At 41.6% G+C, this 25980-nt stretch overlaps 1 protein-coding gene across 1 annotated transcript in view; it reads left to right on the top strand.

Moving 5' to 3' along the window:
- LOC142757730 (venom factor-like) overlaps window positions 1-25980 on the top strand; it is a 328633-nt gene that overhangs the window by 247132 nt on the left and 55521 nt on the right. The window contains 3 exon segments of the mRNA XM_075860640.1: window positions 10079-10248; window positions 17186-17344; window positions 24302-24361. Of these exon segments, the coding sequence (XP_075716755.1) occupies window positions 10079-10248; window positions 17186-17344; window positions 24302-24361 (389 nt within the window).

Below are 25980 nucleotides of genomic sequence, written 5' to 3'. Positions count from 1 at the left end.
TTTCTATTATATTTTTTAAGTTTTTTGCTGTATTTTTTTTTCTTCCACATGGTGGAAAGTATTAAAAATTAAATAATAATTTGACATGTTTTCCTATGTTGGTCACCAGAGGGAGCATTTCCCATAATTACAGCAAGGTGAATAAGTCAAAGCAACCTGACTAACAGCTGGCGTAAATGTGGGAGGGAATCTCACCCCCCCTTCTGCAAGCCAGGAAAAGGGGTCTTCAAATTGCTAAGCAGTGTCCGGCTGCCATTTTGGGTGTGATTCTGCAGCTGGCAGAAGCTATAGGACACACCAAAAGGCTAAGGGTATGTTCACACACTTACTAAACAAAGGGAAAACGGCTCCTGATTTTCAGCCATTTTTTAATCAAACTAGTGTTTTTGGCTGCGTTTTTTTATGCCCGTTTTTGGAGCTGTTTTTCTATAGAGTCAATGAAAAATGGCCCAAGAAGTGATGTACACTTAATTTTGGCAGGCGTCTTTTTACGTGCCGTTTTTGGAAAACTGAACAGAACGCCGTATTTCCCATTGAAACTAATGGGCAGATGTTTGTAGGCGTTCTGTTTCCGATTTTTCAGCCGTTTTTCGGGACGTTTACGGCCCAAAAAACGTCTGAAAACACTGTGAACATACCCTTAGAATGATGAAAGTGAAGTGAATGACTTTTCAGTTGACCGGTTCACACGGCGTGTATTTGACACGTTTTTTTTTGCGCATTTTACGTGCCAAAAAGTGCATTAAAAAAATGCTTGATTGCGCTTGATTACACTTGATTTTGCATGTTTGGGGGGATTTGTGTGTGTGTGTGTGTGTGTGTGTGTGTGTGTGTGTGTGTGTGTAGGGGGGGTTGCTCGCCGCTGATTCTTCAAAACAGCTCATAAGCGGCTATGAAGTATCAGCGGCGCCCATGCATACTCCGCTCTGCTACACACACACGTACACACACAGTCAGCACGTCTACATACATACATACATACATACACACACTCAGCTCTACTACATACTTACACACACTTAGCACTGCTACATACATACACACACAGCACTTCTACAGAGACACACACACTCAGCTCTGCTACGCAGACACACACTTCGCTCTACTACACAGACACACACTCCCCGCACTGCTACATACAGGCACACACAGCACTGCTACATACATACACACACACTCAGCACTGCTACATACATACACACACTCAGCACTCCTACATACATACACAGCACTGCTACACAGACACACACTCAGCTCTGCTACACAGACACACACTCAGCTCTACTACACAGACACACACACTCAGCTCTACTACATCTGACAAGCTTAGCTCCGCACACCGTCCACACTGTCAATACATCTAGCGATGGGGGAGGCGGGGGCCGTCGGGGGTCACGAGAGCGAGGGTCTGTGAGAGAGGGACAGACAGAGACACACTCAGCTCTACTACATCTGACAAGCTTAGCTCCGCACACCGTCCACACTGACAATACATCTAGCGACAGGGGGGGGGTGGGGGCCTGCCGGGTGTATTTACACAGGTTTTGTGATATTTCTTTGCCATGAGTAGCACAAAATCCTGGTAAAACCGCAGCGCAGTCTTATCTTATCTTGACTTTTTATACCATTCTTATTCTTATAGGAGTAAGTTATGTGAGTTGTATACATGAATATCGGAAAACTATATAATTTTCTATTCTATAAATAAAACAATTAAAAATACAAGTGGACAACCCCTTTAAGTCCTAGAAAGAACCCCAAAGCTTTCTTTCAACATTGCCTTTTGTTAGGGCATACTTAAATAGGACCTTTCACTAGGTCATAAAAGTTGAACTGGTTAACTGGCCTGAATAGCACGGTCTCTCAGATTCCAGCGCTGTATTTTTTTTTTTCCCTGTACCTCCCCCTTTGCAGAGATATTGTCCACTGTTGTGTTGGCTCCATATAAGCTAATTTGCTGTAGTTAGCCAATGGGGTGGAGCTAGCTTCCCTGCCTCTGATGCTAACTAATCAGCGCGAGGCAGCTTGAGGGTTCATAATCGGTTTCCTAATAACTTCAAATTAGCATAGAGGGAGTCAACACAACAGTGGGCCGTATCTCAGGAACGTGGGGGTACAGGAAAAATAGACAGAGACAGCGCTATTCAGGTCAGTTAACAGTTCAACTTATATGACCTAGTGGCAGGTTCTTTTTAACACCTGATTGTGTCAATAATGACAGAGTATAAGGCACTGGAATATGGACATATTGTAATACATCACAAGTAAAAACAAGTCAAAAGTAAAAATCCCTTAATAACCAGACTATTTTAGGCCTTAATAACCAAGCTATTTTTTAAGTTTTTCCATCGTCTCATTCAAAGAGCTAGAACTTTTTTATTTCTGTTGCGTCGACATAGCTGTATAAGGTCTTGTTTTTTGCGGGACAAGTTTTATTTTTTAATAGCACCATTTTGGGGTACATATAATTTATTGATTAACGTTTATAAACATTTTTTGGGGGAGAATAGAAAAAAAACAGCAAAATTTATTTTGTTTTCTTATGTTTTACTACTTTTACACAGTAAAAACACATTTTAATTTAGAAATTGTTTGTTTTTGTGTCTCCATATTTGAAGAGCCGTAACTTTTTTATTTTTCCACAGATGCAGCTGTATGAGGGCTTTTTTTTTTTTTTTTTTTTTTTACAGGACGACTTGTAGTCTTTATTGGTTCCATTTTGGAGTACATGTGTCTTTTTGATCACTTTTGATCAAATTTTTTTTAAGGCAGGATGCACAGAAAACAGCAATTCTCGCATTGTTTTTTATTTTATTTTTTACGTCGTTTGCTGAGTGGGTTATATAATGTAATAGCTTTATAGTTGGGGTCGGTACGGACGTGGCGATACCAAATATCTAACTTTTTTTACTTTTATTTTTTTCATAATAAAGCATTTTGAAATGGGAAACAGTGGGTTTGTCATTTTTTTTACTTTGGATTTTCATTTGTTTATTATCCTTTTTTAACTTTTTTTATTAGTCCCACTAGGGGACTTCACTATGCGATCATCTGATCACTTCTGTATTGCAGTGTATTCCTGCCTGTCCGTGTAAAACGGACAGGCATCTGCTAGGCCATGCCTCTTGCAGGCAATAACTAGAGGCAGACCTGGGGGCCTATTAGGCCCCCGGCTGCCATAGAAGGCACCGGCACCCTGCAATCCTATAGCAGGCTGATGGTCGGGTCAGAGTGGAAGCCCCCACCCTCCCTTCAAAGCCACTTAGAAGCGGCACTCGCTATTGAGCGCCGCATCTGAGGGGTTAAACGAGCGGGATCGATACTGATATCGATCTTGCCCGCTCGAGCAGGTCTGCTCCAAGCCCTCAGCTACCTCCGACGTAGTGGGAAGCCCTGAAATATGTGGTTAGGGGTGTACTTATACAACACGGGGCCCATCTGAAGAGGAAAAAAGGGGTTGCTATTGCTAGGCTTCTTGCGCAAATAAGGGATTTGCAATCCAGGCATAAAAACCTCCAATCTCCACAGGTTTTCTCAGACCTCACGACTGCCAGAGAATCATTGCGTTCTCTGCTTAATCAATCCAATGCTAGATTTCGGGATTGGATGTGTAAGCATTCATACGAATTTGCGGATAAATGCAGTAAATGTTTAGCACAGATTTTACATCCCCGCACGCAAGCGTCTTATATCCCTAATATTAAATCTCCATCTGGCACTGATATCCATGACCCGGTAGGCATTACTGAATGCTTCAAACAATATTATTCTGCTTTATATAATATTAAAGGGTATTTTTATGATATGCAGGCTGCTGCGCTCTGCGAGAGAAGGTTGATCGTTACGTGAATGACATGTCATTGCCATCTCTACAAGCTGGGGATGCATCGGGGCTTGATGAGGAGTACCTTGACACAGAGGTAGATCAAGCAATTAGGGACTTTTCGATGGGTAAAAGCCCGGGACCTAACGGGTTTAACAGGTTCTATAAATCATTTAAAGAACAGCTTGCCCCATTTTTTACGAAGGTCTTTAATTCTGTGTCCTTTAATTGTCCCTTTGCCCCTCAGTCTCTGGAGGCCCACATATCCCTTCTACCAAAACCGGGTAAAGACCCCACGACATGCACAAACTTCAGACCAATCTCCTTGATAAATGTTGATGTAAAAATCTATGCTAAACTGATTGCCTCTCGTCTCTCTTCGTGGTTGCCTAGCTTGATCTCTGATGACCAGGTGGGGTTTATACGTGGAAGAGAAGCACGTGACAATACTAAAAAGACCGTTCTTCTAACACCCTATGGTCCGAAGCATGGAGTGCCAATGTGTTTGCTATCTATAGATGCCGAAAAGGCATTCGATCGGGTGCATTGGGTGTTTCTCCTCAGTGTCTTGGCTCAGATCGGACTTGGCTCAGATCGGACTTGGCTCTAACATATTGAGTAAAATTAGAGCTTTATATAACCGTCTTACAGCTCGAGTTCGAGTTAATGGTCTCTTGTCGGATCCCCTGACTATTACCAATGGCACAAGACAGGGCTGTCCCCTTTCACTCCTGCTGTATGTTATGGTCATGGAACATCTGGCTGTGGCACTGCAGGGTGAACCCCAGCATTAAAGGCATTTGCATTGGTACCCAACACCATAAATTTGCTCTTTATGCTGACGATCTCCTTCTATATATCACAGACCCTGTGATCTCTGCTTTCGTTGATTGGGGAGTTTGAGCGATTTGGCCAACTAAATAATTTTAAAGTAAATTACTCTACTCTAAATCAGAGGCCTTGAATATATTATCCCTTGATGCTTCTCTTGCTGCTCATCTTGCTCAGGTCTTCCTGTTGAAATGGCAACCCACTTCTCTGAAATACTTGGGAGTACATTTTCCCACCCACTTGCCTGATTTATTTAAGCTAAATTATACTCCTATTTTGAGGCGTACTTTGCGGGACTTGGAAGTGTATGTCTGTGGGCAAATGTTGTGGTTCGGTCGTATCAACACTATAAAAATCAACATCTTACCGAAATTCTTGTACATATTTAAAACCGTCCATATTATTGTACCTGCCATGTTCTTTTACACATTACATTGTGCCATTACCAAATTTGTGTGGGGTTCTTCGAGACCTCGTATTAGGTTCTCTGTCCTTAGTTGCCCTAAACAGGAGGCTGGTGCGCGCTTACCGGATTTCAAATGTTAACATCAAGCCACACTCCTTATGAGAATGGTGGATTGGTTCCGCTCACAGCCGCTAAACAATGGGTGCACATTGAGAGGGGTATGTCTTCTCTTGCCCTATCATCTCTGCCTTGGCTGAACAGTTCAGACCATTGTCTTCTCTACCCTTTCTCACACGTCAGTTTTTTGCTGTATGGGAGCGAATTATTTGCACTTCTGACCTCTCTCATAGGCCGGTTCCATTGACTCTTCTCTTTGTCAATCCTTCCTTTCCTCCAGCCATTGTGGTGGACACATTCCTCTGCTGGGGGAGGCAATATGGTGTTTACTTGGCTAAGACCCTTACACCCACTGGTGATATTCCTTCTCTTAATACTATCTAAGAGTCCTGCCCGGGGAGGTGCCCAGCTTGGTGGTCCTACTTTCAATTAAGGTCGTACCTTTCTTCCTTGGGAGACTGTACTGATTTGCTGCAAGATAAGACTCCTCTGGAGCTCTGTCTGTCCTTGTCTTCTTCTCCTTCTCACATGTTATCCTATTTTCATGGGATCCTCCAGCCTTCTTACTCTTCTACTCAGTTGGCGTTCACTACAGCCTGGGTTGGGGAGATGGGGATTCAACATTCTGAGGAAGATTGGCAAACGTCATTCCTATTAGCTCACAAATTACCGACCACCTGATTTGCACAAGAAAAAAACTATAAAATCCTCACGAGATAGTACCAATGCCTTTCTTTTCTCCACAGGATATTCCCTAATGTGTCGGAGGATTGTTGTAGGTGTGGTGGTGCCCCTGGAACTATGTTGCACATTTGGTGTGATTGTTCTAGACTTCGACCCTTTTGGGAAAAAAAATTGGACCTTGGAAATAATTGTTTGGATGCTTCCGTTATTGCTTCTCCGTCTATTGGTTTGCTTTCCATGGTTCCCAGGTCACTTCCACACCTTAGGAGGGGCATCTTTGGGCATTTTTTGACTGCAGCTAGAACTGTGATTCTTCACCATTGGAAGTCAACTACTGTGCCTTCCTTACAAGAATGGGTAAATGAGAAGAACAACATCATGAGAATGGAGGAGTTAATGGCAGCTGATCGCGGTAAATCCGATACCTTTGTCCGGAATTGGACAGTTTGGTCCCTGTTCCAGGATGGTTCTGACTTTTTTCTCTGGTTAGATGGCCTTTACTAGAAGCCTTGTTTATTCGCCGCTCTGCCACCCTTTATTATTTTTGTATATGTTTCCCCATTGTTGTCTTATTCTAGTGTCCTTTGTCCTCTCCTTACCCTCTGTGTTTGAAATATAATATGTCATCTGTATAATGCTTATTAGTGACTCGGTTCCTTCACCATTACGCTGCTTTCGGACCATTGTTCTGATTTCTTTAACTTGCTGTCATTATCTTGATATCTGAGAGGTTTTCCTCCTATCTCCTTCCTTATTGCATTTTGTGATTTTATATTGTACGGTTTTAATTCTTTATTTGCAATATTTTTTTACTGTTTCAAAATTTTAATAAAACTTGTTGATAAAGAGCAAACATTTTCCAGACCCTAATGCTGCCACCAGCTTGTGTTCTTGCAGCAATGGTTGCAGGGTGTTTGTTCTCTGAAGTTTCTCACCTGACACGCCAACATCTATCCGATCGATGAAGCTGAAAATGTGACTCCTCGGAGAAGGCAACCCTTTGCCAACCATCGGTGGTCCAATTCCGATACTGCCGTGCAAATTGAAGCCTTTTCTTCCCGATGCACCTTTGTTAGCATAGACGCAGTGACCATTCGTCTGCTTTGAAGCCCCATACTCAGTACACTGAACTGTTGTTTTAGGGCTTATTCAGACGAACGTTGAATATGTCCGTGTGACGGCTGTTAAAACAACGGCCGTCACACTGACGCATGTATTTAAATAAACCGTGTGAAGGGTTCGTTGAAAAATAGAACATGTCCTATTTTCTTCTGTTTTCACGCATCCCTCCATAGACTCAAGTCTATGGGGATCAATGAAAACGGGACCCGCACGGGGGGAACGCAGATGTGAAAAATGGCTGTTTTTCACGTCCGAGTTTCCCCACATTCGTCTGAATACGGCCTTAGAAAAACGTCTGCTAGCCCCCTGGTTCATTTTAACGGCGAACTGCTCCACTGTAGCGTGTTGTTCAGCCCTCACGAACCTCCGTAGCTGACGTTCACATCTCACATCAATGGCACGTGGTGTTCCACAGTTTCCACGTTGCTTAGTCCCACTGGTGCCATTTATCCACTCACGATACGCTTTTACCACCACAGCACGCGAACAGTTCACAAACTGCGCTGTTTGAGAAATACTGCCACCCTTGGCCCGAAAGCAATAACCCCCCCTTTTTGAAACTCTGATAAATTGCCCCTTTAACCCATGGCAACAAGTGATATGTGTTCAGACAGCCTATTGAACACCTTATATACCCACCACGACACGTAACTTCCTTCATGGGCTACGTGCTGCTGACGTCGAAAGTAGGAAGTAGTCATAATAATGTGACTCAACTGTGTATATTTATATTAACGACTTGTTTTTTGGTCTAACAAGTAGTAGTTTTCATTGGCTCCATTTTGGGGTACATGCAATTTATTGATTCATTTTTATTTTCTGTGTGTGCAGCAAGTCTGGCATTGATTTTTTTGGGGGATTATTTTTAAGCCATTTGCCATGCAGAAAAAATATCATAGCTTTATTCTGTGGATTATTACAATAGTGATGATATTATATATTTATTTTTTGTAATAGATGACTATTTTTATCCCCTTAACGACCAATAATGTAACTGTTCATGGCTGTTCAAGGTGGGGCAAAAGTATGGAGTTAGTTTAGAGCTGAGCCCTCAACATATGCTGCATGTGTCATCTGTGTAGTACAGCTGACACCTTGCTCTAACAGCCGGGATCGGAGATAACTCTGATCCTTGCCGTTTAACTGCATAGATGCCATGGTCAATAGCGAGCATGGCATCTAAGCCAAAAGAAAGAGGTGGAAGACCTCCTCTGTCACTCCATCACCCCCTTTGACGTAGTTGTGTGGTGCCGATAGTTGTCATGGCAGCCTGTGGGCCTAATGAAGGCCCCCAGGTCTGTCATCTTGGTGTTCCTATAAAAGGGAACCTGTCAGCAGTTTTGAGGTCTCAAAACTTCTCACAGATTGCTATAGGGGAGGTGAAGGGCATTTCAAACTTACCTTTATTTATTGGTCATGCAACATGCATGACAGAGAAACTGATGTTTGGGTCGCAAGTACCACTTTCTGCTCTGAATGATGGTTTTAGCGGTAAATCAGGAGACTGCTAGAGCAGAGGGGTAGGACTTGCCGCGTGCAGTGCAAGAGCACTTGCACATCAAGTCCCACCTCAGTCGCTCTTGTGATAGGCGTTCCTAGGGAATTAAACAATCTAAAACTGCTGACAGGGTGATATAGGGGAGGGGAAGGGCATTTCAAACTTACCGCAGCCACATTGCTTAGGTAAGTCCTACTTTTCAAACGGGTATCAGAGTACCCAGGATGTACCAAGAAAGCATTCCCACCACCATTACTCCAACTCTGCCGGTCTGAACTGTTGACAACTTACAGGAAGGGTTCATCTATTAATGCTGCTTGAGCCAACTTCTGACCCTCCTATTAGCATGGTGCAACAGAAATCTGGATTCATCTGACCAGGAGATGTTTTTCCTCTGCTTAGTGATCCTATTTTTGCACTCTTTTGCCCACTGGAGCCTTGTCTTTTTGTTTCCCATAGACCGCAATGGCATTCGAACTGGTCATCTGCTGTTACAGCCCATCCGTGCTAAAGATTAACGTGTTAGTTGGAGCACCAGCGTTGTATTTGGCTGCAATTTGCTTGGCTGTGCACCACCAGTTCATCAGAACAATTCTTAACATCCTCCTCTGACCCTTTTTGTCAACTCGTTTTTTACGTCCACAGGATCCCCATTGCTAAATTTTTCCTTAGATCACATCATTCTCGGTATACTCTTGACCTCGTTGCATGAGAAAACCCCATGAGGTTGGCAGTTTTTTTAAATACTGGTACTGGATAGTCTGGCACCGATGACCATGCCTCGTTCAAAGATCGCACAATTTTTTTCATTTTAATGTGAATTCACGCTAAAACTTATTGAGGGAAAACTTGCTCACTTGATTTTGGTCATGTGTCTAATTTCCATACAGGGAAGCTTCCATTCAGAGTATGTAAAGGTATGGTCCCAAATAGCAATGCCTGCACACAGCTGAAGCCCAGCCCACTTGCAGTGGCCAATGGCTGCACGATTTTGCCAGGTATTACCGACACAATCGTGCCACCATTGGCCCCCACATGCGTGCGTGATTTCAGATGCATACGGCTAGCACTATGTAAAATCGTACCGTAATTCTTTAAAATCTTTAAAATAGTATTTCAAAGCATTATTTCCTGTTAGTGATACACTAACATGCAATTTATTATCCCATGCCTCTGGCACACCAGGGGACCTTTGTTAGTAACCCATCGACACCCCATAATCAAGTCACGTGACCGCTGATGGGCTGACAGAGAGCACTCCCTTCCTGTGAAAAAATTCTTAGATGCCACTGTCTGTATTGACCACAGCGTCTAAGGGGTTAAATGGTCAGGATCAGAGATTTCTCTGATCCTGGACATAACAGCTGGGCCCCCATGGTGATCATCGGGTGGTTCTATTACATCTTATTGCAATTAGAAAGCCGCAATTAGGACATCATAGTACGCCCTTTTGTGGGAAGGGGGGTGAATGTTTTGATTTACATTTTCTAATTGTAGGTAACTTCTAACTTATCTATTGTCTTGTCTGAAAAGCAGTTCTACTTTTTTTTATTTCTGTGTCTCAATAATCTGATTGATGCCCTTTCTATTTCTAAAGGTGGGACTCACTGGCCAGTTGAGAATTTAAAGAAAGGGTTGTTTACTGTTGAGGCCACTGGGTATGCCCTTCTTCAAAAGCTAAAGCTCAGGAAATTTGAAGAAGCCCATAAAATTGCAGAATGGCTTGTAAAAGTAAGATCATATGGGGGAGGATACCGGTCAACACAGGTAATGCATAACAGCAAGCTGTGATTTCGCTATTTCTTTTTACTTCTAGTCTATAATGACCTAGATAACATTTAACCAAATGGAATCTTTTCCATCATAAAATTTCAATATATTCAACCTTGTTACACACTAACTTCAGGACAAGTAGTAAAACATCTGTGTCTATAGCGGATATGGCTGAAGGCTAAACCGGAGGGGTGGGGTCTAAGAAATTTAGCATCGTCACATCAAAATGCCCCACATGGGTTATAGACTTTAGCACACGGTATCCCCAGGTTGCGATAGCAAATGCTGGTGAAGTGCAGTTGGTATCCAGATGAGAAGTACAGAACTGTAGGGCAGTGACAGTAGTTCAATCAGGGTAGGGCTGGCACAGTATAATCAATATGGTAAGTTGATCAACAGTCCAGGTTAGATCCAAATTTAGTACAGAGCACAATTTAAGTCAGTAGGTTCCATCGGGCGCCATTAGCTTTAATCATGCAACGGATCTCGAGCTTCCGGTATTCTCGTTGTTCTGCTCTTATGACAGAGTAGAACAACAGAAACTGGAATGCAGACGTGAGCACAACATAATTCCTTTTGGCTGGAATAATACAAGCAGTTTTTGCTGCAGTTCCTGATACATCTGATACAGGTATTTTGAGCCAAAGCCAGAAATGGAAACAGAAGAATGTCAAATTATAGAGTTACGCCTCATGCACACCGAGTGTGCCGTCCGAGTCCCGTCAGTGATGCGAGGAAAGATAGGACATGTTCTATCTTTCCTCGGATCGGAGACTCAACCATTTTTCAAGGACCCGATTCACCCGCTAAAGTGAATGGGTCCGTGAAGACTATAGGGTGCCACTCGGATGCTGTCAAAAACGGCCCAAGTGGCACAACGGTCGTGTGCAAGAGACCTAAAGGCTTGTACACGATTTTGAAAAAAGTTTGTGGACACCTGATCACCACACCTATTTGAGCTTGTTGGATATCCCATTCTTAAGCCATGGATGTTAATATTGAGTTAAATTCAAATATGAGTTATATAGAGATAAATATACACACATTACTACACCTTCTAAATAATCAGAAATACATTTAAATAGGTTTAATAGGTGCAATGCTGGTGACAGGTTACCTTTAAGTTGTGTCAAAAAGTACTGAACTCAAGACAACCACATCTAACAATTATCAGCTCCCTGTCACAAAAAAATTCTAAACACACCACTCAAAGTGGGGGCATTGTTTAACATTTGGATCCGAATGCAGCTTCCTTCCTGCACTTGGGCTTTTGCCGTGGAAAAATGTGACAGCGCAATGATGTCACGGGTCTCTGACTGTCACATGAGGGAGAGGAGCATGCTGTGAGTATATAATCTATGCCTTCCCAGCATTCCTCTGTTTGCAGATTACACAGGGCCAATTCTAGCTTTTCTGCTGTCTGAAGAGAAAATTTAAATGATGCCCCCCAGTTCTTGATTGACATCCCCCTGACTGTTCTACATCACTACCAGCCTCTTAAAACTCTTGTGGATGTGCCATTGCCTTGTATGCACGGTGCAGCGATGAAGCCAGGCAGAGTGCACCTCGCTGTACGGTGCGTATCCATGGAATACAAGGCAATGGCGCATCCGAGAAAGTTGGAGGAGACTGGTAATGATGTAGAACAGCTAGAGGGATGTCATTGAAGCATGGAAAGGTGGTTTTGAAGTCAGTACGGTGTGACTTTTCAGTATAGCGGCACCGCCCCATCGCCCTTTAAAGAGTAATTAGCGTACAGCGCGTGACATTTTTAAGATTGATTTGATAGATTTTGCTGCATCTGAAAAAAACATACAGGGGAATGTTTGGAAATATTGACAGGTCATGTATTACTGCGTGGTGGTGGTTCAAGGGGTTAAAACTACCAGACAGGTTCCCATTAAATATACAATGAATTGCAAAAATTCCATATGCCCTGCAATTTTGTTATTATAAAATATATCCTATATAATTACAGAAGCAGAACAAAGCTCTGACATATATATGGCACTAGAACCAAGCTCAGTACATAAATACAGTACCAGAACCAAGCTCAGTACATAAATACAACACCAGCACAAAGCTCAGTATATATACAGCACCAGAACAAAACTCAGTACATATATACAAAAGCAGAACCAAGCTCAGTATATACACTACCGTTCAAAAGTTTAGGGTCACTTAGAAATTTCCTTATTTTTGAAAGAAAAGCACAGATTTTTTCAATGAAGATAACATTCAATTAATCAGAAATACACTCTATACATTGTTAATGTGCTAAATGACTATTCTAGCTGCAAACGTGTGGTTTTTAATGCAATATCTACATAGGTGTATAGAGGCCCATTTCCAGCAACCATCACTCCAGTGTTCTAATTGTACATTGTGTTTGCTAACTGTGTTAGACGGCTAATGGATGATTAGAAAACACTTGAAACCCCTTGTGCAATTATGTTAGCACCACTGTAAACAGTTTTGCTGTTTAGAGGAGCTATAAAACTGACCTTCCTTTGAGCTAGTTGAGAATCTGGAGCATCACATTTGTGGGTTCGATTAAACTCTCAAAATGGCTAGAAAAAGAGAGCTTTCATGTGAAACTCGACAGTCTATTCTTGTTCTTAGAAATTAAGGCTATTCCATGCGAGAAATTGCCAAGAAACTGAAGATTTCCTACAACGGTGTGTACTACTCCCTTCAGAGGACAGCACACACAGGCTCTAACCAGAGTAGAAAGAGAAGTGGGAGGCCCTGCTGCACAACTGAGCAACAAGACAAGTACATTAGAGTCTCTAGTTTGAGAAATAGACGCCTCACAGGTCCTCAACTGGCAGCTTCATTAAATAGTACCCGCAAAACGCCAGTGTCAACGTCTACAGTTAAGAGACGACTCCGGGATGCTGGCCTTCAGGGCAGAGTGGCAAAGAAAAAGCCATATCTGAGACTGGCTAATAAAAGGAAAAGATTAATATGGGCAAAAGAACACAGACATTGGACAGAGGAAGATTGGAAAAAAGTGTTATGGACAGACGAATCGACGTTTGAGGTGTTTGGATCACACAGAAGAACATTTGTGAGAGGCAGAACAACTGAAAAGATGCTGGAAGAGTGCCTGACGCCATCTGTCAAGCATGGTGGAGGTAATGTGATGGTCTGGGGTTGCTTTGGTGCTGGTAAAGTGGGAGATTTGTACAAGGTAAAAGGGCTTTTGAATAAGAAAGGCTATCACTCCATTTTGCAACGCCATGCCATACCCTGTGGACAGCGCTTGATTGGAGCCAATTTCATCCTACAACAGGACAATGACCCAAAGCACACCTCCAAATTATGCAAGATCTATTTAGAGAAGAAGCAGGCAGCTGGTATTCTATCTGTATTGGAGTGGCCAGTGCAGTCACCAGATCTCAACCCCATAGAGCTGTTGTGGGAGCAGCTTGACCGTATGGTATGCAAGAAGTGCCCATCAAGCCAATCCAACATGTGGGAGGGCCTTCTGGAAGCATGGGGTGAAATGTCTCCCGATTACCTCAGTAAATTAACAGCTAGAATGCCAAAGGTCTGCAATGCTGTAATTTCTGCAAATGGAGCATTCTTTGACGAAAGCAAAGTTTGAAGGAGTAAATTATTATTTGAAATAAAAATCATTATTTCTAACCTTGTCAATGTCTTGACTATATTTTCTAGTCATTTTGCAACTCATTTGATAAATATAAGTGTGAGTTTTCATGGAAAACACAAAATTGTCTGGGTGACCCCAAACTTTTGAACGGTAGTGTATATATATACACAGCACCAAAACAAAGCTACAGCACCAGAACCAAGTTCAGTTCATATATACATTACCAGAACAAAGCTCAATACATAAATACAGCACCAGAACAAAGCTCAATACATATGTACTGAGTTTTATCCTGGTGCTGTACTTCTGTACTGAGCTCTGTTCTGGTGCTGTACATAAGTACAGCACCAGAACAGAGCTCAGTACATAAGTACAGCACCAGAACAGAGCTCAGTACATAAGTACAGCACCAGAACAGAGCTCAGTAAATAAGTACAGCACCAGAACAGAGTTCAGTACATAAGTACAGCACCAGAACAGAGCTCAGTACATAAGTACAGCACCAGAACAGAGCTCAGTACATAAGTACAGCACCAGAACAGAGCTCAGTACATAAGTACAGCACCAGAACAGAGCTCAGTACATAAGTACAGCACCAGAACAAAGCTCAGTACATAAATACAACACAGAACAAAGCTCAGTACATAAATACAGCACCAGCACAAATACAGCTAAGTACAGAGATCATTTGCTAATTCAGTGTGACCTCAGCCGTATAGGTTTGTACGGCATAAAACTACAGCTCCCAGCATGGCCCGACCAACGGTAAGAATCTGCTGGGAGTTGATGTTTCACCCAAAAAAAAAATCATACTACCCATCATCTCGCTGCAGATCATACAGTGACTACAGTACTGATTAGAGATAGAATAAATAGTTACATTGAGTGACTCACAGGTGACATCTCATATTCTAGTCGTTATTTTTCTTCTTTTTTCTCCATTCGGTCCAGACCTCTATGATATCTTCTCCCGCCATGGCCTATCTCTGCAGTTTGCCACTCAGATGTCTTCAGCTTCTCACTTTTCAAACATTTCCGCATCTAAATACAATAGCACCATACACTGTGCCACTGAATATAATAGCACCATACACTGTGTTCCGGATTATAATAGCACCATACACTGTAGATAGTGCCCCTCATAGAGCCCCCATAGATAGTGCCCCTCATAGAGCCCCCTTTAGATCGTGCCCCCATAGTCTTCTGTAGATAGTGCCTCATACAGCCTCCTGTAGATACTGCCCCCAGAGTCTCCTGTAGATACTGCCCTTCCAGAGTCCCCTGAATATAGAGCCCCCGTAGATAGAGCCGCCTGTAGATAGAGCCGCCTATAGGTAATGGCACTCACACTGTTAACGGAAAAAATACAAAAACTTTACATTCTCGCCTGATCCCATTCACGCGCCGTCCCCTAGCAACGCAGGCCTGCTCTATTCTGACCAGGTCTACTGGAACTTAACGACGAAAGTTCAGCAATGATATTATCGAACCGCCTGCGTCATTGAAAAGCGCTGAATGGCAGGGTAAGGAACTAATGTTCCTTGCCCTGCCAGTCAACGCCTCTCAGTGATGCAAGCAGCGTGATGACATCATCGCGCTGCCTACGTCATTGAAAGTAGCTTTATTGCGGGGCCAGTGCTAGTGATCTGTCTAATTGAATCTGTGACCTATAGACGCAGATGCAATTATATTGCAGGGGGGGTTAGTTTCAGTGGCGCCATCACCCCCTCAGAGAGGCAACAGGCCACCCCCTGAGGCGAGAGGTTCACCTTGCCCCATGGACGGTGCGGCCCTGAGATTACTGCTAATAGTGATCTAATGGCTAGCAGGCATTGGATCACTATTTTCTGTGTTCTAAAACACAAAAGGATTTGTTGGCACTATTCCACGTCGTCGCAATAATTCCGGATACAAGTTCTGCTGCGATCCGTGGTACGATAGCTGATGCATGGGTGCTGCCCTTTTGACGATCAGTCAAAGCTTTTAATTAGCGAATGTTGAGGCAGATCAAAACAGGAGACAAGACTTGTCTCCTGTTTTTACTTGCCTCAACAATCGCTAATTAAAAGCTGTGACTGAATGTCAAAAGGGTGAGTGTCGTGCATCTTTTCTATGCCTTTGCATTATCTGTGATCTGCATACAGAGGAATACTGGGATATCACAGATTAGGTTATCCTAGTTTCCTCCAGCCCCAGTAAAAAATAAAAAAAAAAGGTAACTAAAAAAATTTATAAAAACAAATTCTACAATAATTTTAAAAAGAAATAAATAAAGCCTTTAAAATAAAATAAAAAAATTCTAACCCCTACCCCAATCCACCTGCACAATAAGGGAGATGGACATATTTTACATGGTTGTCATGGACCTATATAATAATGTGTCTATATTGCAGATTATATTTTATATCAAATCCACACAAATTTTTGCCAGTCATTTGTTTTTGTCTCCCTGAAAAATTGTGCGGCCATAATGGGTGTACTCAATAATGGATGCACAATGTTGCAGGTAAACAGATGTTTTACCTGCAACAACCTGCGTCTCCATGGGGCATTACCCCAACGCTAATTAGTTTTAATTTCTGCAGGTTTTGTAGGGATGCATGCATTTGTCATTTAACGTTTTTGGGTATGATATTTTACGGAGGATGTTTACATGCAGTCTTATTAAAAGCTACAGATATTGATATTGAGCTGGGCTAAGCCAAATAACAAACTCAACTCTGCCATATCGACAATTTATGGGATTATGTAAATGCCCCAGGCAATTTAGACCTATTTGGACTATTTTCCCGCCGACTAAACCTTTTTGTGAGCGAAAAGTTGTGGAAAAGTTGATCTGGTGTGTTGGATTTTTCGGAAGTTCCCGAGTGCAAACGAAATAAAGCACGTTCATGAGAACATTGAAAGCGACCACAAAGCCATACTATGGTTGGGATGTGTCTTTTCCGGACCATAGCCAGAGGAATGGGTTATGGTCGGATCCAAGGGCATCCAGTAACACAACAAAACTTCTGACAGAGATGACATTTCTGTTCTTTAAATTTCCTTGTCTTTCTTTATAAAATCTTATCTGCAATTTATGTAGTGTCTCCTTTATTTGGGAAATTATTTTAAAAAATAAAAATAAAATAAAGACAAATGAGGTAAATGCCGTTCACTGGGGGCATAAATCTTTGTATTTCTTCAGGATGTTCTGTTTCTTTTTTGACAGTGCTTTGAGATTACATTTTTTTTCAGATAATTATTGGGGCAAATTAAAAGTTTGTGGCATGCGTAGAATACTTTCAAATGCACATTAAAGCTTTTTCATTTTAGGCCACCGTAATTGCACTGCAAGCTCTAGCACAATACCAAATTGATACAAGCACCCCTCAAAATGTAAGCTTAGATATCCAACTTGATGTTAGTGGAAGGGAAAGACCACTGGAATATACTATCCGAACTGCAGATATGTATTTGGAAAAGACAAGTAAGGTAGGTAGTGGATCTTTTATTTTATGTACTTCACTAATTCAACAAATGCTAAAAATGAAAAACCCATAATGTCATAATGACAGCAGAGGTAGACAGAAGAGAAAAACAGCTGCCATTATAACAGTGAGGGAATTTATTAAGGGCTGTACGCCAGAATTGTGGCAAGAAAAATTTGCACATTTTTTTTTCGCACGCCTTATTTGCACAAAAATGTGCAACTTTTTTCAGTTTTTTCCACCGATCTCACCACTTTGCTGGAAAGGGGCAGGGCTTCAGCAGCCTGAAACTTTCTATAATTTACTCCAGAAGTTAGCGTAAATTATAGCACAAATCTACTCCAGTTCACAGCTGGCATAGATTTTATTTTCTGGCACAAGGACGGCCAGTGATGCGCTGAATTTATTAATTTATGAATTTACTTCAGTGCAGTTTCGGTTAAGACTGGTGTATGAAACACCAGTCTTAATAAATCCCCCACGTTGTTTCATGTAATCCAAATACGGGGAATGGTATATTGGTAATTGGCATATTGGTAATAGTAAATTGTGACCTGCTACACTGAGGTCAAGTACAAATGAAAAAAAATGAATAGTGATAAAGTGCAAACAATTTAAATTTACAAATGTGATTACCCTCTCTCCCCCCTGCAAGAAATACAACAAACTGTGCGTTTTGCGCGTGCAAAAAATGTGGTGCGTTTTGCGCGTGCAAAATGCACTTAACAGCTCCGTGTGTCATCACCATATGATGCGTGGCTGCGTGATTTTCGTGCAGCCGCCATCATTATGACACTGTTTGTATGTTTGTAAACAGAAAAGCATGTGGTGCTTTTCTGTTTTCAATCATACTTCCTCCTGCTGTTGCGCGAATCACGCGCGTCATACGGAAGTGCTTCCGGGTGGTGCGCGTGATTTCCACGCACCCATTGACTTCGATGGGTGCGTGATGCGCGAACAATGCACAAATATAGGACATGTCGTGCGTTTCACGCAGCGAACACACACTGCGTGAAAATCATGGACTGTCTGCACGGCCCCATAGACTAACATAGGTCCGTGCGACGCGCGTATTACACGTTCGTGTAAATCCGCCCTTAGATAACTCCAAGCTCAATCATGCTGTCTGAGAGTATCTTGCATTAACCATTACATTTGCATATAGAATGTATCCGTTTTCATAAGGACACTAGCAGACCAACTGGTATAGGTTTTTTTCTACCTATTGTTAAATATAATTTTGACAGGTGATAACAAAACCTTGTAGTTGTGTATGTGGTTTAAAGGCTATGTACACCTTTGAAACGATTTTTCTTTTTAAATAAATGTTTTAAGCGATTTAAAACAAGTTTTGAATGGACTTTTTTTTCACTTTCTAAGATAAAGCTTCTATGTATCCTGTATACATAGAAGCTGTATCGTTCCGTCAAATCTGATTCCGTCAAGTCAGCTGAACGGACGGCTTGGTTGAAATATTTTTTTAAATTGAGTAAATTTTTATTGTGATTTTGTATTACAGTACAAACAGTACCAAACAAACCCTGAACCCAATCCCATAAACATAATCCTGTTACAAAAGCATACAAATGATACAATATGCAATGAGTCAAGAATAATACACATATCATATCCAATATAATGTCCCTGTTTCCCACATATGTGCATAAAAGGATATATATCAGGTAGAGTCAGAATCCTCATAACATGTCATCCCTCCTTGCTTAATATACTAGTCCTTCTCAATGAATTAGAATATCATCAAAAACTTAATTTATTTCAGTAATTAAATTAGTGAATTATATTATATAGATTCATTACACACAGAGTGATCTATTTCCAGCATTTTTTTATTCTAATGTTGATGATTATGGCTAACATTTAATGAAAACCCAAAATTTAGTCTCTCAGAAAATGAAAATATGAAATAAGCCCAATTTCAAAAATTATTTTTAATACTGAGATGTTGGCCTACTGAAAAGTCTGTACAGTATATGCCCTAAATACTTGGTCGGGGCTCCTGTTGCAGCAATTACTGCATCAATGCGGCATGGCATGGAGGCGATCAGCCTGTGGCACTGCTGAGGGGTTATGGAAGCCCAGGTTGCTTTGATAGCGGCCTTCAGCTCATCTGCATTGTTGGGTCTGGTGTCTCTCATCTTCCTCTTGACAATACCCCATAGATTGTCTATGGGGTTTAGGTCAGGCGAGTTTGCTGGCCAATCAAGCACAGTGATAATGTGGTTATTAAACCAGGTATTGGTACTTTTGGCAGTGTGGGCAGGTGCCATGTAATTGCTGGAAAATGAAATCAGCATCTCCATAAAGCTTGTCAGCAGAGGGAAGCACAAAGTGCTCTAAAATCTCCTGGTGGACAGCTGGGCTGACTCTGGACTTGATATAACACAGTGGACCAACACCAGCAGGTGACATGGCTCCCCAAACCATCACTTACTGTGGAAACTTTACATTGGACCACAAGCAACCTGGATTGATGCCTCTCCACTCTTCCTCCAGACTCTGGGACCTTGTTTTCCAAATGAAATGCAAAATTTACTTTCATCTTTAAACAGGACTTTGGACCACTGAGCAACAGACCAGTCCTTTTTCTCCTTAGTCCAGGTAAGACGCTTCTGACGTTGTATCAAGGAATGTGACAGTTGTAGCCCATGTCCTGGATACGTCTGTGTGTGGTTGCTCTTGAAGCACTGACTACAGCAGCAGTCCACTCCTTGTAAATCTCCCCCAGATTCTGGAAAGGCCTTTTCTTGACAATCCTTTCTAGACTGCGGTTATACCTGTTGCTTGTGCACCTTTTTGTACCACACTTTTTCCTTCCTCTCAACTTTCCATTAATATGCTTGGATACAGAACTCTGTGAACAGCCAGCTTCTTTAACAATGTCCTTTTGTGACTTACCCTCCTTGTGGAGGGTGTCAATGACTGTCATCTGGACAGATGTCAAGTCAGCAGTCTTCCATGATTGTGAAGCCTATTGAACCAGACTGTTGGACCATATAAAGGCTTAGGAAACCTTTGAAGGTGTTTTGTGTTGATTCGCTGATTAGAGTGTGACACCTGTGAGTCTACAATCGTCAACTTTTACCCAATATTCAAATTTTCTCAGAGACTACATTTTTGGTTTTCATTAACTGTTAGCCATAATCATCAACATAAAAAAATAAATACTGGAAGTAGATTATTCTGTTTGTAATGAATCTATATAATATGAGTTTAACTTTTTGAATTGAATTACTGAAATAAATTAACAACTTTTTGATGATATTCTAATTCATTGAGAAGGACTAGTAGTCGCTATAAACATACATGTTGACCCACATCACATCTGTCCCTCATTATGGATCAAACTGTCTCCCTTCCCCTAAGAATCCAGCGATCTCCAACCCCAATGCAGTTAATCAAAACAAGTATGAATCACATTACATTTTATATATGACCCAGCTTGAATCTCATTAACTCTCTGGATAACAAATGGGATGTATCAAGCCACGGCCCCCATACTTTTTCCAGCTTAGTCAGTGTGCGCCTTTTTTTGTACACACCTTTCTCTAGATTTACCAACCAGTTAATTTTTGTAATATATTCTTCTCTGGTAGGTCTCAGCACGTCCAGCCAATGTTGAACTATCAGTTTACGTGCCATGTATAACATTTTGGCCACTGCCAGCTTACCGGGCTCCGAGGCCGTCAAGTCTTCAACTTATCCCAACACACAATCGAGCGGACTTAATTCAACAGTTACATGAAAAACCTCTCTTATAAGTATTATGACCTCACCCCAGAAACTCTCCAGCTCCCTACAGGAACAGAACATATGAAGCATACCCGCAGAAACATTCATACATCGGGCACAAAATGAATCAGGCTTAACAGCTTGGCTGAAATCTGGTCCTTTGTGTCTCTGACACAGGGGATCCAGCTAATAAGATCACATCTAAGTTATGAACTTAGTGATCGTTATTAGCTGGATCCTGTGTGTCAGACACACAAGACCAGGTTTCATCGGAGCCGTCAGTTCTGCTGACCTGAACTAAGATGTGATGATTACTAGATGAAACCTGCGTGTCAGAGAGATGCAGGACCCGCTCTTAGCCGAGCTGTCAGTCCAGCTGACCTGACGGAATTAGCTTTGACAGAACGATACAGCTTCTATATTATACAGGATACATGCAGTTAGGTCCAGAATTATTTGGACAGTGACACAATCTTCATGATTTGGGCTCTGCATGCCACCACATTGATTTGAAATGAAACAACTGAGATGCAATTGAAGTGTAGACTTTCAGGTTTAATTCAAGGGGTTAAACAAAAATATCCTGTGAAACGTTTAGGAAGTGCAACCATTTTTCAACCAATTTCAGTGGCTCAAAAGTAATTGGACAAATTAACTTTACCATAAATAAAATGTTTTTTTCTAATACTTTGTAGAGAATCCTTTACAGGCAATGACTGGTGATGTCCATGGGCTCCAGACTTCAGGCAAACGCTGGGTTTCTTCCTTTGTGATGCTTTGCCAGGCCTTTACTGCAGCTGTCTTCACTTGTTGCTTGTTTGTGGGCCTTTCTGCCTTAACCCCTTAATGACCGGGCCTGAAAAGACCTTAATGACCAGCTAAATTTTTCTGTTTTTGCCTCTCTGCGTTTCAGCAGCCATAACTTTTTTATTTTTTCATTGACGTGGCTGTATGAGGCCTTGTTTTATGCGAGAGAAATAGTATTTTATTTTTCCCACAGTTTGGGGGTAAAAAAAATTTTTTTTACGGCGGGAATATAGGAAAAAGCGATTCTCGGAATAGTTTTTTTTGTTTATTTTTTATCCCGTTCCCATTTCACGCTAAATAACCCATTAGATTAATTCTTCAGGTTATTACGGTCGTGTAGATACCTAATATGCGTAGGTTTTTTGTTTTTATTTAGTGTGGGGGCAATAAAATGTATTTAATGCAAAATAAAGACTCTTTTTGGCACTTTTTTTTATTTATTTATTTGTTTTGTTACTTTTTTTTTTTTAATCCCATCAAGGGATAACTTTATTGGTAACTTTATTTTTTACTTGTAATGTATTAGCATACTTCTGTACGCTAATACATTACACTGTGTCACTATGACACAGGCTGCTGATCGGGCAGCACATAGTGTGCCCGAACAGCAGGCACACTGATCAGACAGCCCTGGGGTCCTTTGTAGGTCCTCAGGGCTGACTGCAGACGGATTCCCCATTGTTTGATCGCATCACTGGAATCCCGGTGATGCGATCAAAGAGGGGAATTCCCTTTGATCATGCCGCGGTCACGGACCGCGGTAATCAAAGATTTACACAGCTGGGGTCCGAATGTTTGCCGACCCCAGCTGTGTTCAGGAGGCTGCTCTAAGATCAGGAGCTGTTAGTTACAGCTCCTGCTTAGAGGACGAGCGCTCTCACGAGCGCTCATCAGCCTGATCTGCAGCGACGCCAAAAGACGTCTCTGTAGATTAAGCACCCGCACCGCCTGACGTCAAAAGACAGTGGGCGGTCGGGAAGGAGTTAAGTTTTGTCTTAAGTAAGTGAAATGCATGATCGATCGGGTTGAGATCTGGTGATTGACTTGGCCATTGCTGAATATTCCACTTCTTTGCCTTAAAAAAACTCCTGGGTTGCTTTCACAGTATGTTTTGGGTCATTGTCAATCTGTACTGTGAAGCGACGTCCAATCAACCCTGCTGCGTTTGGTTGATCAGAAAGTATATCCCTGAACACTTCAGAATTCATCTGGCTGCGTCTGTCTTCAGTCACATCATCAATAAACACTAGTAACCCAGTACCTTTGGTAGCCATGCATGCCCATTCCATCACACTGCCTCCACCATGGATGTGGTGTGCTTTGGATCATTAGCCATTCCAAGCCTTCTCCATACTTTCTTCCTCCCGTCATTATGGTACAAGTTGATCTTAGTTTCATCTGTCCAAAGAATGCTGTTCCAGAACTGGGGTGACTTCTTTAGATGTTGTTTGGCAAAGTCTAATCTGGCCTTTCTATTTTTGAGGCTGATTAATGGTTTGCACCTTGTGGTGAACCCTCTGTATTTGCTCTCATGAAGTCTTCTCTTTATGGTAGACTTAGATACTGATACACCTACTTCCAGGAGAGTGTTCTTCACTTGGGTAGATGTTGTGAAGGGGTTTTTCTTCACCATGGAAAGGATTCTGCGATCATCCACCACTGTTGTCTTCCATGGACGTCCAGGCCTTTTGGAGCTCACAAGATCACCAGTGCGCTGTTTTTTTTTTTTTTTTCAAGAATGTACCAAACTGTTGATTTGGCCACTCCTAACATTTGTGCTATCTCTCTGATGGATTTCTTCATTTTTTTCAGCCTACGATGGTCTGTTTCACTTGCATGGAGAGCTCCATTGACCTCATGTTGTGGGTTCACAGTAACTGCAAATGTCACACCTGGTATCAACTCCAGACGTTTTACCTGCTTAATTGATGATGGGTTAACGAGGGAATAGCCCATGCAGCCCATTGAATAGCTTTTGTGATAATTGTCCAATTACCTTTGGTCCCTTGAAAAAGAGGCAGCTACATATTAGAGAGCTGTAATTCCTAAACCCTTCCTCAAATTAGGATGTGAATACCCTCAAATTAAAGCTGAGAGTCTGCACTTTAAGCCCATATTGATTATATAACTGTATGTTCAATATGTTTTGGTAAACAGCTAAAATGCCAAAACTTGTGTCACTGTACAAATAATTCTGGACCTAACTGTAGAAACTGTATATTAAAAAGTAAAAAAACATTTTAAATCAAGTCAATTTAAAAGTTGTTTAAATCACTTAAAACATTGATTTATTAAATAAACATATTTTGGTTCAAAAGTATTTTTCAATGTTCGAGAGGCATTTAGCAGCATTTGTGAGTTTATATATCATTGTCAGTTATAAATGGCACTTCATTTCCCTCAGATTCCAGCAAATAATAATCTTACTATTAACGTGAGAGGAACTGGACAAGGTACCATAACGGTAAGTTACATTCATTTTACTCAGTATTTGATTTTCGAGATGCATCTACCATATTGCTCTATGTAATTTAAATGAAAAAACTGTTTATATGTATTTGAAGCTCTAATCACTACACCTAATTTTCTTAGTCTATTTTAGGGGTGGGGAACCTTTTTTCTGCCAAGGGCCATTTGGATATTTATAACATAATTTGCGGGCCATACAAAATTATCAATTTAAAAATGAGCCTGCTATATTTGGTCAAGACTTTAATTAACTCACCCCTAATGTGATAGCTGTAACTGCTTCTCTTTGGTGAGGCGTGTGATGTTAGCCGGTATTGATAATGATGTGTCAGTCAGTCTGGAGCGCAGTTGACTCATTGGTTAGTTTTAAAAAGAATGAACTCACAGCAGTAAGTTGTTCCGACTTGCTTAACCCCTTTCCGCTCCTTGACGTACTATTACGTCATGGCAGCTGTATCGTTCGCGCTCCATGACGTAATAGTACGTCTCGGGAGTAACGGCTGTTTCGGCCGTCCTCCCGACACATACAGGAGCTGTGACGCTGCTGTCTTGTTCAGCAGCTGTCACAGCTCCTACAGCGGGGACCGATCGCTGTGTCCCCGCTGATTAACCCCTTAAAAGCCGCGTTCTATAGAGATCGAAAAATAAAAACGTTATGGCTCTTAGAATAAGGTAACACAAAAAGTGAATGGTTGTTTACAAAACGTATTTTATTGTGCAAACGCCATAAGACATAAAAAAAAACTATAAACATCTGGTATCGCCGTAATCGTATCGCCCCGCAGAATAAAGTGAATATGTCATTTATAGCGCACGGTGAACGCTGTAAAAAAAAAAGAAAAAAAAAACAATAGTAGAATTGCTGTTTTTTAGTCACCACGCCACCTAAAAATAGAATAAAAACTGATCAAAAAGCCGCATGCACCCCAAGAAAACTACAATGGATTCCTCAAGGGGTCTAGTTTCCAAATTGGGGTCACTTTTGGGGGGTTCCCAATGTTTTGGCACCACAAGACCTCTTCAAACCGGACATGGTGCCTAATAAAAAAGAGGCCTCAAAATCCACTGTACTAGGGCCACATGTGGGATATTTCTAAAAACTGCAGAATCTGGGCAATAAGTATTAAGTTGCGTTTCTGTGATAAATCCTTTTGTGTTATAAAAAAAATGGTATAAAGAGGATTTTCTGAAAAAAAAATAAAATGTAAATTTCACCTCTACTTTGCTCTAAATTTTTGTGAAACACCTAAAGGGTTCATAAACTTTCTAAATGCTGTTGTGAATACTTTGAGGGGTCTAGTTTCTAAAATGGGGTGTTTGATAGGGGTTTCTAATATATGGGCCCCTCAAAGCAACTTCAGAACTGAACTGGAACCTAAAACAATAAATAAATGAGGCAATACTTCGCTTCTTACATTATACTGATAATGAGCCGTGCCCACCCCGAGATGACCCCAGTTTTGACCGTTTGTATAAACGGAGACCCCTATTAGACCGTTCCAGTGCCCGGTTTTCCCAATCATACACCCCCGAGAAGTGTATTTCTATTGATGAGTCCCTGGTACATTTTAAAGGGAGGGTTCAATTCCGCGAGTACCTGCCGGGTAAGAGGGC

Source organism: Rhinoderma darwinii, chromosome 1, assembly GCF_050947455.1.
Source record: "Rhinoderma darwinii isolate aRhiDar2 chromosome 1, aRhiDar2.hap1, whole genome shotgun sequence".
In the NCBI taxonomy this organism is placed as follows: Eukaryota; Metazoa; Chordata; class Amphibia; order Anura; family Rhinodermatidae; genus Rhinoderma; species Rhinoderma darwinii.
The sequence above is the reverse complement of the archived record's forward strand: the minus strand, read 5'-3'. Positions and strand labels throughout refer to the sequence as shown.